Below are 15649 nucleotides of genomic sequence, written 5' to 3' on the forward strand. Positions count from 1 at the left end.
GACAATGGCTATAGGAAGGGAAAGAAGGAATGGGAGAGGAAGTGTAACTATCACATTAAAAATAAATAAATAAATAAATTAGGCTGATGCCATCCTTTTCTGTTTATTGTACATATTTGATGGTCCATTAACGATTGGACTCAACTTTTACACACATATTTTTAATGTAACAGAGGACACATATTTCTAAGTATATAGGATTATTGTTAAAGATTTGTGGACGGAGGCAAATCTACAATTTGCAAGAAAAAAAGAAAAAGGAAAGCTATAGGCAAATTGACTCCTTTTTGCTTATATGGCAGTGGAAGAAATTTTTTTTTAGAGGGAGACAGTGGAAGAAATTAAAATATATATTAAAAAAAAAAAAAAAAGGTGAAGTAACAAAAATTTAATTTACATTTCAGTCACATTTTCCTTTTATTTTCCTTTCTCTTTCCACAAAAATCTCTCCCTAAATTCAAAATTCAAGTACAGCCTCAATTTGAAACCTGTAAGACAAATTTTATCCATACCATGACAATTATTATTATTATTATTTGAACGGAGAAATTCTGCATTACAGAGACAATCCTAAAGCACTAGCCAGAGCCACTGGAGGATTACAAACCCACTGAGTTGGTAAGAGACCTGTAAGGCAAGCTGTTGCAGCCCAGTGGGCGATAGGTCCTAGCAAGCAAGCGATGTCCTGGATAATAGAACCACAGTCCCATGAGGGTTCATTCTTAGACACACAGTGAAATGACTGGTCTTATTGTTCACTGCTATTTCCAATTGAGACAAGTTGAGAGCTTTTGATTCCATGACAATTATGGGTGGGGTCATATGAGTCATATCTGACCAAAAAAAGGGAAGATTGTGTAAAAGCTTTATGTGATAGCTAATGAAATCCAACATGTGTGAAGATCAATTTGAATTTGAGAACAAACAAAACCAAAAGAGTTTTAAAACAGTCACACATCAACTTGTTCTCATGATGACAATCGCACAACTAGCCTCGTTTTTTTCTTCTTTTTTTTTTTAACAAAGAAAAAAAACTACGTTCTGAGGAGTCGTCAAATTGAATTCTTTTTTATTATATGGCAGTGGAAGAAATTTTTTTCTTCAGAGGGAGGCACTGGAAGAATTTTTTTTTTTTTTTTTTTTTAAAAAGAAAAAAAAAAGGTAAAGTAACAAAAATTTAATTTACATTTCAGTAACATTTTCCTTTTATTTTCCTTTCTCTTTCCACAAAAATCTCTCCCTAAAGTAACAAAGTAGTGAATTCACCTACAAATCTGATGAATGATCAAACTGCTTGAGCAACAATAGGAAATTTTAAAACAAACTGCAGGAAGGCTAAACTTTCCTGTGCTTTGCGCGGGATCTTGTTTATTATTAGTGAGTTTCATTAGAGTTGTTATCATGTTTATTGATGTTAAATTTTATCAAATTTAATCAAAAATAAAATCTAATCGTATATTAAAAGGGTTGCTGAAATACAAATGTTAAATATTTTTAAAAGTTATTCAAAATTTTATATATAATATTCATATGGAAGATGGTCTCATATGTTATGCATCTCACACTCATGTAAGATTTTATAAAATTTTGATAATTTTATTGGGGACTCCTAGCATTTAGCTGCACACATTTTATAGCAAATTAAAGAAAAATGGTAAATATTTTAAGACTTCTTAACATGTGTCCGAAAATAACACAAATTAACAAATTTTACTATTAATTTAAACACATATAAGGCTTTTTTTTTTTTTTGGGTGCTATCATGCTGTGTATTTTTCAATTTATGTTCGATTTGTGTCATGTTCACATGTCATAACAAACTTCTCAGTTAAAAACGGCAAGGGTATAACAAAATTTATTTTTTTTCTCCACAAATTAAATTGAAACCAATTTTAATTCATATAAACATTTAGTTTAACTCAATTTTATTTTTCCAGTTTTACTAATTCATTGTAATTCATATCAATATCATATTATGCAAGTTTGACATTAACTTGACTAATTTAATATTCATATTATCAAATCGTCTCATATTTATATTTGTATTGGATAATGATCAATCCTAATCCAGTAATATGGTTTGAGTTGTGTTGAAAATTTTAATTCTTAATTCTAGATATTTAAAATTAAAAAAAGGAAAAAATACACAAAATATATGACTATTTTATTTTTTATTGTAATGTGGGTCACTCTTAAAATAAATTTTAAATGTTTTTGTTGATAATACAAAAAGTAATAATACGAAAAATTCATATAATGCACAATTGATAAAATTTAAAGAAAAATACTTATAAAAATAAAAATAAATTTTATTTTAAAAATTAATATTGTCATAGTAATGTTGTAATTTTTTTTTTATTGGTGTTTAAATGCAAGTACAAATGATCATGAGTTGATATGAAGAAAATCATCCCATTTAAAAAAGAGTAATGATATATAAATAATATTGTGATTTAATAGTGATTTTTTATTTTAAAACAAAACATTTATTAAAATAATTTATATTTATGATCATGTGTACTTTATATAAATTTTATTTATGAAAATAAAATTTTCAAAATAAAAAATGAAGTGCAAAAATTGCCTAAACGTCACTGAGGGAAAGCATGCATAATGTCAAATTGGGAAATCAGCCATCCCACAACAGCCATCCCACAACAGCCTTCACCCTCGGGGACAAAAACAAAACAAAAAGTCGTCCCCCAGTAGCCATCCCCCAATCAAATCGGGTCTTTTTTATTTATTTATTTATTTATTTTTTTTTTTTTGAACAACCAAAGATCCATCATCCCTAACTGTCTATTTATTTATTTTTTCTATTAATATCTTTATGTTGTATTTGGTTAAGAGTTTTTGAGAAATAATTTGAAAAAAAAAAAAAAAAAGGTAAAATATAAGTAAAATATGTTTATATTTCACTTAATTTCATACATTTTTTTTCTTTACTTTTTCAAATCTTTTTCCAAATTTCTCCACCAAACACAGCATTTAAATACAATCCCATTAGTCACTTAACAGAGTGTCAAAACGTTGAGGAGCTATTGCATTTTGTCCTATCACCTCTGTGAGTGTCTCTCTTCAATTCCTTTTGTTTCAATTTCTCCCCTGGAAAACTTTTATACTGTGTTTGCTTAGAAAATTTCAAAAAAATTTTAAAAAAACAAAGAGAAAAAGTGTGCCAAACTAAATAAAGCACATATATATTTTATTCACATTTCATTTATTTTTCATTTTTACTTTTCAAATCCCCCAACCTACCCAACCAAACACAACGTTGTTAGGGTGCATTGCATATCATACTCATGCATTTTTATTATGAAATTTTGTAGTTTGATTTATACATTTTTTTTGAGATGATTTATGTAAATTCATAACAATTTACGAGATTTTATAAATTTCAAAACTTTTATAAATAAATTTATACAAACTTGTGTTCAATTTACACATTTCTATGAGATAATTTATGTAAATTCATAAAAACTTAAGGGATTTTGTTTTATAAAATAGATGGTTTAAGTTTGCAATCTTATTTATCATTTATTTTATAAAACAAAATCTGATTTGTTCACGTGTTTATAGATATTTGATGAAGTTGATTTTTTACGTAGATAATCTTTATTGTAGAGCCTACAAAATAGACGGTTCTGATCATCTGTTGGAATCCAAGTTGGGACCCACAAGAGAGGTCGTGAGAGATATAGAGACATAAAGATATGTAAGCAAGCTTATCCCATAAAGTTTTCAGTATAAAACAAATAACAATACTAATTTTCTATCTATATGATTAATGAAGTACTAATAAGAAAAGAGACCAAGTGTTTTATGAATTAAAATTAAAAAAAAATAACATAATTATTTTAGACTTATAAAATTTAGTGTATTTTTTTCAAACATCAGGTAAGGTGAATGTAATTGAGGAAATTGTAATTCAGTTGAAGACCAAAAAAAAATTACAAATAAATGGTAAAAATTATCAACTTTAATAATTGAAGTAATAAATTTTTATATAATTTTATAATTATTTTGTTTTGTTTTTTTTTTTGTTTTGTTCTTTCAACCTATTTACAATTTTGCCATTGCCAATGTCTAAAAAACCATCACACAACAGTATGCAATAAGCAAATATAAAACCGGTAATATTTCCTTGACTTCCAGTAGTACCATAAAGAATCACACGATTTTTTTTGACAATAAAGAATCACACGATTGGGAGGACCATTATCATCATCTGTATATTAAAAAATTATGGGAAACTTTTTACGTAAGTTGAAAAACAGACATCACACAAAAGTACGCAATAAGCAAGTATAAAACACTTAACTTCACTTATCACAATCAGTCGCTCAAGCGTTTGAACTAGCTTGCAATTTGTACCATTACTTTGTAAGTTTCTTTCTGCTATTGTTTTGATTCAATTTCTAATCTTCAGTGTGGTCATTCAGCATTCAAGCTTCTCTGTCTATCTATGTGTGCGTGTGTTTGTGGGTATGTGTAATTGGCATTTGGGGCTATCTTAACATGCTCTCAAATCTCTCTGTTTCTTTATCTCAAAATTCTCATATTCATTGAATCACTAGATTTTTGACATGCGATAATCTCAATATATGATTCAATGGATATTAATGTTTTGGATAAAAAAACATATGTATTTGAAAATAGAGAATCGTGACAGAAAAATGTTATTTTTCACTGAATTTATCTCCCTGTTTTTATTTTACCTCTCTGGTATATTCATATAATAGCCGGTTATCTAAAAATTAAGAGAGGAGAGTCTTTAGATTTGCTTTATGACTATGAATTTTCAACTTGAGAAAAACTTCACCAAACTAACTCATAATATTTTGGATTCTTTTATAACAGTTACACGCTTTTATTTTCTTTTTATTTTATTCATTCCACCCTAACACATGTTAGAGAAAAGCTTATCAACAAAACTATAAAATTTTTCTGTAGTAATTAATTACTTAATGGATTAAGCTTATGTTGTCTTTGTTAATCAGGTTTTCTAGCATTGATAATTCATGGACGTCACAGTAGAAGGAGTGTCTGAAGCACTAGATATTCTTTGTGAACATCCTGGAGAGGTCCTCAGTCTCCTCAACGACACAAATTCACCCTTGCCTTCCACTGGTAAAGATTTATTTATTTTTAACTTACCAAAAAAAAAACTCAATGTGTGATTTTTGTAATAAAATAAACCCTAAAATTTTTATTTTATCAACTTAATTCGTAATCTTTTGATTTATTTTTAATTTAAACCATCCACTTATTTTTGTTAAATAAAACTATCTGAAAAAATATCTTTTAATCATTAAACTCAATAAAAACAAATATTTTTGTACATCTACATTGAGTTTAATGATTAAAATATTATTTTTTCATTAATTTTACTTAACAAAAATAAGTAGAGATTCAACTTAAAAATAAATCAAAAATTTATGATTTAAATTCATAAAATTAAAAACTAAAGATTTATTTTGTTGAAAGGCTCAAATTTTGGTTTTTTTTTTTATTTGTGTGTGTGTTGGTAATTTCCTCTTTATTTTTTAGTTTATGCGTTTATTGTTTGTATTGATTGACACTCCTCTGTTATATATCTATATAAAGGCTGCTGGCAACCTTGGATTTAATAATGAACGTTTTTATTACTTAAGCAATATACATTATATGAAAATTTTTCTTTAGCATTATTCTTATAATATTATTTTTTTCAAAGTGCACACACATCGCATGTGTAGACCACTAGTATATGTATATATAGGTGCGGATGCTTAGGAGTATTTTTTTATACAAACATTGTGAAAATAATATTTCATAAGAAGAAAATTAAATAAAATGAACAAGTCATTTTTTTCATTCTTTATAAAATTTTGAACTACAAATTAGAACTTGTATATATAATCGATTATATCATCATTTTAAGTCATCTATCTCTTTGCTTTTTAAAATTAAAAAAAAAAAGACTTGTATATCTTGTATAAATGATTTATTAAAATTGATATTATTAATTATGATTTAAAATAGTTAGAGATCATCTAATTATATATTGTAAAATGTTGATGAATTTAAGAAACAGTATGCGATTTCATAAAATAGGTAGCATCCCATTTTATATTTTATAAATCATCTTATTATATATTTTATAAATAATCATGAAATATTTGGTTACATGGACACCACCTGTTCCTACTATCGATAAAATGGTTAATTGGCCATTACGGTCGGGAACAAAAACAAGAGGACTACAATAAAAGATAAAATAAATAAATAAATAATTCATAAATTCCTAAACACCTTTTGTTTATACCTCACCAAAACGAAATTAAAGGCATTTTTACCAACATGTTTTATTTTGAAAATTTATTTCAGTCTTTTCCACAAAATAAATTAGAGTGATACTATTAGCACCTTATAAATTATTTTGAACCTCTCATTTCTTTGGGCCCTCACTTATAAATTTTGAAATCTTCAAAATTTTCTTTTTTCCTCCCAAATAATATCAAAATTATTCCTTATGAAAACATTTTACTCATTGAATGCACACCCCCACACCTCCAGAAAAAACTCTTTTTTCCAACAAGCCCTAACAAAACCTACCAAGAAGAAGAAGAAGAGCCAATATGATTACTATCACTACTGTCTCATCAATCATTGTCACAATTAATATTCTCTCTTTCTCTCTCTCTCTCCAATATTTATATATACACATAAACAAACTCATCATCTGTATTCTATTCTCTAGCAACTGATAACAAACAAAGTCAGCACCTCTTGTTTTGTCTTCTCTTCCTCTCCAATTCTATTTGGCTTGACAATCAGTTCTCAATAATGAGTGAATTTATCGGTGGCGATGATGGAGATTTGCAAGTTGTAGTTAGAGGATTCAAAAATGACTTCACCATGGACAACCCGTTGCAAGATTATGATGACTTTGATTTTAGGACTTTTCTTGATTTATTTGAAACTACTAGTACTACTACAGCAGTTTTAGCTAAATTATATGAACTTTACAAGCCCTCTTATCCAAGGCCGGCCCTAAATTTTCGGGAGCCTAACACGAAATAATTTTTCAGAGCCTTTTAGATATTCATAAAAATAAAAATAAAAATCACCTTGTTTGGTTTAGAATTTTGAAAAATAATTATTTGAGTTTGCAATTAGTATTTTTTTATATTTTTTATATTTGGCAACTTTTTTTTGTTTTTGTTTTTTTTTTTTTAAAAGTACAAATATTATAGTTGTTAAGTGTATCCAAATTAGATGTATCTATAAAATAAATAAATAAATAAGGTTGCGTAAAATATTTAAAAACCACTAAACAACAATAATTGAGCCATAAAAAGAGAAGAAAGAAAAATAAACCCCACAGACATACATATATTTCATATTTTATTTTTTTAATTGGGCTAAGAATTAACACTTATGAATTTTTTTTAATTGGGCCTATTATCAATTGGGCCAAATAGAATTTTGAGGCATTTTAAAATTGCCTAAATTAGTAAAACAAATTTGGGCCATTTTGAATTTTTGATATAGTATAAGATTATGAATTTGAGAGCCTTTTTTGGGACCTAATTTTTGGGGCCCTAAGAAACAGGCCTCAATGGCCTTAGCCCAAGGCCAGCTCTGCTTTTATCCTATGTTGAATTTGAATCCTGTCTCATCTCCTCCACAAACCATCCTTTCTTTTTCTTCATCATCTTCCAAAGAGTTGTCAAGATTTTGAGAGTAGGTAAGTTTTGAAGGTAGGATTTGAAAAAAATAAATGGATGGTAATAGAGGTGGATGCTCTCATAAATCCTAATTCATGATGTAGTGAGTGTGTAAGTTTAATTGTGGGATGAGATGTCTTAAAATTAATGATGTCTTTTTTAATAATTTTATTTGAGATTATTATTATAATAAAAAAAAGGTTAAAAATTAGGGGTCTAAAATAATTGAAAAAAGACCTAGACCCCCATTTTCCTACACCCCCTTGACCCCCTCTTTCTCTCTCATTGGTCAGATTTTCTTTTTCTTTTCTTTTTCTTTTTTTTCCTTCTTCTCCAATCACCACCCGCCACATGTATGTTTGGGGGGGTGATTAGAGGGGGTTTCTATCAAAGCCCAAAATAATTTATGAGGTGTTAATATCAACACTATAAATTTAACTTAAAAAGCATATTAAGATATATATATATATATATATGCATATATAAATTTTTATTTTTTTTCAAAAATATCCTCAAATGCACATATTCAAACCCGTGGCAAAAGTTTAAAATGTGCACACTCCAACATTGCCTACGTGGCATTTTTTTTTTTTGGGTCTTTTTAAAATTTGAAAAAATCTGAAACAAAACAAAATCACTCAAATTTTTCTGGATGATAATTGTGTGGTAGAGATTAAATTTATCAACAATAATTGAGACTTTTTTTGAGAACCCTCACAACCCCTTTGGATCTCAACCATTTGGATCTCAACCATTGATGTCAATGGTTGAGATCCAAAGGGGAATGGTTGAGATCCAAAGGCGGTTGTAAGGATCCCAAAAAGAGAGGGTCTCAGGCATTTTTGTAAATTTATTTAGTGTAAGATTAGTGATGGAGCCAATAATTTAATATAAAGGGAGCACCTATTAATTATAATCTTAAAATTTTTATTCTCCAATCAATAACAAAAATGTAATAATAATTTTTTGAGATAATATTAAACACAAAAAATTAATATTTATTACAAAAAAATTTTAATCCCTGATTCAAATATTAATCACTACAAATTAATATTTTTAATTTTAACACAAATCAAATCCCTAATTTTAACACAAACAACAAAATCAAAATTCCTAATTTTAATATAAACCACTACCAACCAAGATTCATAATTTTGGCATATCAAAAATATCTTATTTTAACATACATAATAACAAATAAATTTTTTTTTACAAATCAAAACTTAACAAATAATTATAAATTTCATAAGTTTTATTTAAAAGTAAAAAATAATAAATAAAATTACATGTAAACAATGTAAAAAAGACACCAAAGTATCAAAGGGAGACAAATGCTCATCTTTTTGGCTTTTAACTTTTTTAACCAAAAAGTCAACTTTTTACGTCAAAAAGTCAACTTTTTATCAATTTTTCAAAACACTCAAAAGAAGACACATAAAATATAGAGACACTTAACAAATACTATAAATAAATAAAAAAATAAAAATTTCATATACTTTTAAAGTTTTAGAGGTTGTGTCGCTTACCGTTGAAAGCCTTACCCAGTAAATATAATTTTTTTTTAAATTGACCATTTCCCAGCAAGTTAAGAATTTAAAAAAATAAAAATGAAAAGTTGAGACTTTGGAAATTATTTCCGTGGTTGGAGCTGTGCGTGTCAGTGTTTGGTTGAGATTGGGACTTGAAAAAAAAAAAAATAAAACAAAACAAAACAAAAATAAAAACAAAACAAAAGGTGGGCGAGGCTGTGTGTGTTAGTCTTTTTGGTTGGGATTGGGAGGGAAAAAAAAATGAAAAGTAAAGACGTGAGGCTGTGTGATGCGAGATTTGGAGTTCTAGAATATGTATATTTTTATTTAATATGCATCTCTTCAATTCCTTTTACTCAGTGCCCGGGGTTGTGCTACGTAAGACCAAAGAAACCAGAACTACTGGTATTGATCTGAAGGTACGTTCCTTTGCCATTTGCATATTTCTGGTGTTTGTTCCTGTAATCTGCTCCTTGCTAAAAGAAACAGGACTTGTGTTTCGATATACTTCTTTCAGGGTAAACGGACACGTGTCAATGATGAGCCAGATGGAAGCACATCTCAGTCTCCGCTAAGGTAAAGTGAATTTCCCTTGGTATCAAACAAATTATTTTAGAAGCGGGATATTAATAAATATGTTGTGATGTTATTACAATATTCCATAATTTATAGTTTGTTTACCCTAATGTTGGTTTATTCATTTCAAATGTGGATTTCATTTCCCATGGTGACTATGTTAACTGCATTAGGGAGCCTAGCCTGCAGCTTAAATTTTCTTCGACCTAAGGAAAATTACAACATGGGAGATTTTAGACTAGAATGTCAAAACTGCCAATCTCTTCGTCGCTATTGAATACTGTCAAATGTTTCATGCTCATGAAGCATATTGATGAAGAATATGTTTCCAGGAACATTGAACGAGACAGAAAGAGGACATGTTAGGTTCAGATTCTTTGAACAATATGTTTCCCCACACAGGCACGCAATAGCAAAGATTGAACCAAAAACATAGAACCCGAAAAAATTGGGCAAAGGAGAACAACATTATGGATTTAATGAATTTAGAAAGACAAAGTGGAACAACAGAAATTAGAACCAAAGGTCCAAAACTTTAGGAAAAAGGTTGAAAACGCATAGCAAAGAGAATACAACATCATCAACACAACAAACTAAAACAATTGAAACTAATAGCAAAAACAAATTAGGATTTAATGCATTTAACAGTCATGAAACCAAAAACCAAATAGGACATAAATTAGTGAAAAGATTCTTCCATTAAAATGTGTTAAAAGAAACACACAGAGAGAGAGAGAGAGAGAGAGAGAGAGAGAGAGAGGGGGGGGGGGGGGTGGGCGTGCGCTCACCAGACACCAAAGAAGATAATAGTCGTTGCCGAGGAATTTGCCAAATAGTTTCAGTAGATTGCCGGATTCCTGCTTGTTCATTGTTGTGTATGCTGTATGGGATTGAGAAAGAAGAAAAATAAAAAAAGACTGAGATAAGGGGAAAATTTTGCAATTTAACCCAAATTTTTTTTATTTGATTTTTTTGGGCCTTTAATGCATATAAAGTTAGATTGGGCCTACCCTGTTTAGAGCTAACTCCAAGTGTAGTATTTCTTATTTTCATAATCAAATTTGATATATGTCCACACAAAATTTTTTTCCCTAAAAATAAAGACAAAAAAGTAGAGTAACAAATATAAATGTATTGATTTAAAATAATGTAAGTACAATCTCCTAATGAAATTTCTAATTAAAGAAAATCCTCAGATTCTTCTCCTTGTAAAAAATGATTCCAATGCTTGACAGCTTGTTCTCGACTCGAATAGGGAAATCTCTTCCAAGTAGCTCGAAGAAGACAGTGAATTCGTAGGACTTTGACTTGAAGGCTTAATAGTTTATTCGCAAATCAAATTGTAGAATCCTCTCCAATTTAGTAAAAGAAGATAAAATTTGACGAATTATCTCCAATCTTTATGCTCTATGGAGATTAATAGACTTTGGTAAGATTGATAGGCTTTGATGAAAAAACCTTCGGGACTTTGGAACTTTAATTCGATGGAGCCTTCTCTTGTTTGATGTAGATTTTTATCTCTATAACTTGATTTTGTGTATGTAGAATTTTATATCTGGTGGAGATCATTCCTATTTATAGGCATGCGTGGAGTAGTGTTAAAAGACTTTAACTTTTTTGATAATTATCTCTGATTTATATAGAAATAAATATCAAAATATCACCATAATAGTGTGTCATAATTTTATTAATTTGACCATCTCAATTTGACAAGTGACTTAATATGATTAGTCAAAGACTTATTTGCTGTATCACTAGTTTAATTTGATTAGTTAAAGACTTACTCCATCATCTTAAAATGTAACAATATTTAATTTGACTATCATGCAATCTTGATTTGAGACCAATTAGACATGTGACAAGACTTGATTTGTCAATAATTATGTCATATTTTGTAAGCCTTTGTAGTACATGACAAATTATAATTGGCTGAATTTTTACATGCTTATTCATATGTTTGTCAACATTTATATGATTTCTTTTTCTTCTTTAGTTTTAGGGTAAGTAATTTTTTTTCTAATTCCTATAGTGATTTAAAATAATATTAAATTTTGAAATTTATGACGTTCCTATAATACTTTTCAGACGCAGTAACTATGGCCGAACAGCTCCACTAGAATCCCAGTTCACTTTTCCTGCTGCAGCTCATGACATAACTAATCATCACGTGGCATCATCTTCCAGTCCGTGCAATCCAAATGGGCGGTGGTACAGTTTGAAAGAGAAACAAAACCTGATACTAGCAGTCGCAATACGTGGACGAAAGTATGTTAAATGGCACATAGGGATACTTTGAAAAACTGGTTTAAAGTTAACTTTTGATTTTGAACTCATTTTAAATAACATCACTTTTTATATTTTTACCCATAACAAGACAAAAAAATTAAAAAAAAATTTAAAAAAATTAACTTTTAGCCAACTTCTCAAACCATCCCATAATATATGTATCTTGTATTTTATATAAGGCTAATTAGCCTTTTACTTTCAACTATGTTAGTCAACTTTTACAATTTTAAGTCAAATTATAACGTCACTCTTATTAACAAAAATTGGCATCACGTGCCACTTTTCTTACCTTGTTAACACTCGCACACTTTGACCAAAATCTTACTTTGGTGTATGCACTTTTAATTGTGGTCTCACAAATATGTGCCACGTGTGGCACACATGCCAATTACATCAATTTTGCTAACATCAAACGAAGGAACATAAGACTGCTATTGCAACTTGGTCTGGAGTGCAAGGATTGACTATTGTGATTGAAAGTAATCCCAACTTGGTCTACCCTTATATATATATATATATATATATATATGTATATATATTTATAACATAGACTATCCCAACTTCTCACTTGCAAGCCTTAAACTACAACAATTTGTGCTCCAACAACTTTGAATGACAAGTTCTCTTCCTTGTCCTTCCCCCCAACCCACTAGGTAATACTAATATTTTCTTCGTCCCAAAATAATAGTTCAATTTAGAGAATTTAACTTTTTTTAATAGTACAATTATTATACTTTAAAAATATTACTTTTTCAAAATTATCCTTTGATAGTATATTTTTTTTTTAAATATTAATTATCATAATTGTACTTTTTGTGTTATTGATGAATTTAAAAGAAGGGTAAAATAAGAAATTCATATTATTTTAATTCTTAATTTTTGAAAATAGACTAATATTTTGGAACGATAAAAAATAAAATAAGAAATTAATATTTTGAGATGGAAGGGTGCATATATGGACTGCATGTATATGGCATTCAACCATAGGGTAGAATTTTGCAATTTCATTAACAACCCCTATTTTATAGCACGTTGATTTTTTTTTCATAAGTAATCCCAAATTCTGCAGTTGGCAAGAAATCGAGGAAATGCTTAAAGGTACAGGACGATCAGACGAAAATTGGAAGGTAAAGATTTGACTTGCAACCAACCCTTCCATACTACATCATAGCTTTACCCATTTTAACACTATTTAGACCATATTTTGATGTGATTTTTCACTTTTTATACCAATAAAATTTGATATTGTAATATATACTTTCTTTTCAAAATTTTTATTATTAATATATATATTTTTTGAACTGAATATATATATTCAAGTCCCCTAAATTATGACCCCAAATGGTATTTTTGCCCATTTGGGGTTTGCAGTGCTCTCACTAATTAGGTGACAGTGGGTCCCACCATTAATGATGTGATGTTTTGGTCTTTGAGTTGTATTTTTTTTTTTTTTTACTTTTTTAATGCATTAGTGCTATTAGTGGTGATGTTTTTAGTGGGATGAATCATTATTGTTGCAGCAAAAGTGGAAAGAAATGATGCGAAAGGCAATGACGCCAGACGCACGCAATAAGATGGACGAATACCAGAAGTGGCTCCATATTGTTGCCGCTGTTGTCCAATTTAATGTTGAAAAACATTCCAAAGCCAATGAGGAATTCCGAAAGTGGTTTAACGCAATGGGAAAAGAAGACCGTGAAAAAAAGGAACAGGCAGAAAAATGGCTGGATAACTTAAAACAGAAAAGTTCATTTCCACAGATTTAAACCACGCAAGGCTACGTTGGGGCCACATATTTCAAAATTTTCAAAAAATAAAAATAAAAATAAATATTGTATTGTATTGAAATATTGATTGTGTAATGAAACAAGACCCCAACTGTGGCGTCGTGTTGTAGTATCTGAAGTTTGTTTTTTAGATGGCGATTGTAGCATCTAAAGTTGAATGCTTGTTGTGTGTTTAAGAATCTTAGGTCCATTTGTTTTGGGTTGTAGGGGATGGGATTAGATCGGGATGTATGTGGGGTCTATTAATATCGGGTTTGTTTGCAAAATAGAAAAAGTGATTCACAATACCTGGGATTATGATAGGCTTCCATGGATGAGATTAATGTATTAATAGTGTGGTGTTTTGAAATATTGATAAAAAGCTAATTTTTTTAACTTTTTTAGTTTTTTTGCTAAAAACGACTTTTTTTGCATAAAAAAACTAAAAAATCAAAAAAATGGCTTTTTATCATGTTTCCAAATTGCCCCAGTGTGGTTTTGTTGTGTGTTTAAGAAATAATGTATTAAAAGTGTGGTTTAATAATGTGATTTGAAAGCTCATGTGTGAAGTAGATAGAGTTGTTTTTGATTTAGATCTATATGTGGTTGGAATGAAAATCTTTATTTCAAAATATTATATTATAGGTTATAACACATCATTCAAAATTCAAACTTCAAACTTCAAAATCCAAAATCAAAGTCTCTGATTGTTATGCCAATCTTGAATTTTAGACGATATATGTCAATGCAATTCTTTCACAAACAACTATGAAATAAACATCTCCATCCATCTATGCAAGGGAGAGGCATAAGCAAGTATAATAATAACATTCTTTGAAAAGTTGGGTTTATGTGAAAATAGTTAATAAGATAACATATTACATTTAAATCATAATTATTTTATTTATTTTTATTTTTATTTTTCTCACCATCATCAATCAATTAAAAAAAAATAACTATCATTCTAAACCCAATATTTTTAGCCACGCTAAAATTAGCTAAAAAGTTAAAAGGTTAACTTAGCATGCCAGACGGAATAATAAACATGTCCAAAGAAAAAGCAAGAGAAAGTGAACAAACACAAAGAAACTAATGTTTACACATAAAAGAGATCCAACACAAAATTGGAATTCATGCTTACTTGGTCTATCATCTGAGAAATAGCTGGTGTTGATGGGATTGTTGCTGTTCTCCACAGGGCTGAGTTCAGTGAGGATGGTATTGAAAGATTTGGGGGTTTTGGGTTAGGGTTTTGAATTTGGGGATTTTTTAGAAAATGAAAATTTGCATTTGAAATGGAGAAGATTTGAGATGTGTGTGTGTGTGTGAGAGAGAGAGAGAGAGAGAGAGAGAGAGAGAGAAGTCTTCGTTGAGAGAGAAAACCAGATCAGAGGGGAGATGAGAGTCAACGTCCTCCATACAATAAAGCCTCAATTCATAATTTCGGACTTGCATGAACAATAGACAATTTTGGGAAGTAAATAAAAAGTGAATTTTTAGTTTTTTACTTATTTTGTGTTATATTATTTTTTTATGTTTTTTATTCAAAAAAAACAAAATACATTAAAAAAGTCAAAAAATTAATTTTTTTACCAACTACTCAAAACACCGCAACATTTTCACAAAAAGTCAATTTTGCCCCTATGTTTCATTATTTATCTTCTTTGGATTTACGCGATATTTGATTGGAAAATTTGATAAGAAATTTAATAAGAGAAAGGAAAAAATAAATAAATAACTGAAATATAAATAAATTTAATTTCACACTCTTTTTTTTTTC

The 15649-nt window shown here is 28.9% G+C and overlaps 1 protein-coding gene and 1 long non-coding RNA gene across 2 annotated transcripts; one reads left to right on the plus strand and one right to left on the minus strand.

Annotated features, from left to right (window-relative positions):
• The first annotated feature begins 8299 nt into the window (after positions 1-8299).
• Positions 8300-14125, plus strand: LOC114290405 (uncharacterized). Its single transcript, XM_028234315.2, has 5 exons — positions 8300-9660; positions 9759-9817; positions 11903-12082; positions 13173-13230; positions 13624-14125. The coding sequence occupies exons 1-5, from the start codon at positions 9574-9576 to the stop codon at positions 13867-13869; spliced, it is 630 nt and encodes a 209-aa protein (XP_028090116.2). The 5' UTR covers positions 8300-9573; the 3' UTR covers positions 13870-14125.
• On the minus strand, positions 10266-15649 carry LOC114290406 (uncharacterized). The gene is made up of 2 exons (XR_014363923.1): positions 15011-15649; positions 10266-10908 (listed from the first exon to the last, which is right to left on the minus strand). It is a non-coding gene; the product is annotated as an uncharacterized LOC114290406 (long non-coding RNA).

Source organism: Camellia sinensis, chromosome 3, assembly GCF_055761805.1.
Source record: "Camellia sinensis isolate YWXY chromosome 3, ASM5576180v1, whole genome shotgun sequence".
In the NCBI taxonomy this organism is placed as follows: Eukaryota; Viridiplantae; Streptophyta; class Magnoliopsida; order Ericales; family Theaceae; genus Camellia; species Camellia sinensis.

Coding starts and splice junctions, on each gene's coding strand:
- LOC114290405 (XM_028234315.2), top strand. CDS start 9,574: ATGCATCTCTTCAATTCCTTTTACTCAGTGCCCGGGGTTGTGCTACGT. Junction 9,661..9,758: donor CTACTGGTATTGATCTGAAG/GTACGTTCCTTT, acceptor TACTTCTTTCAG/GGTAAACGGACACGTGTCAA. Junction 9,818..11,902: donor ACATCTCAGTCTCCGCTAAG/GTAAAGTGAATT, acceptor AATACTTTTCAG/ACGCAGTAACTATGGCCGAA.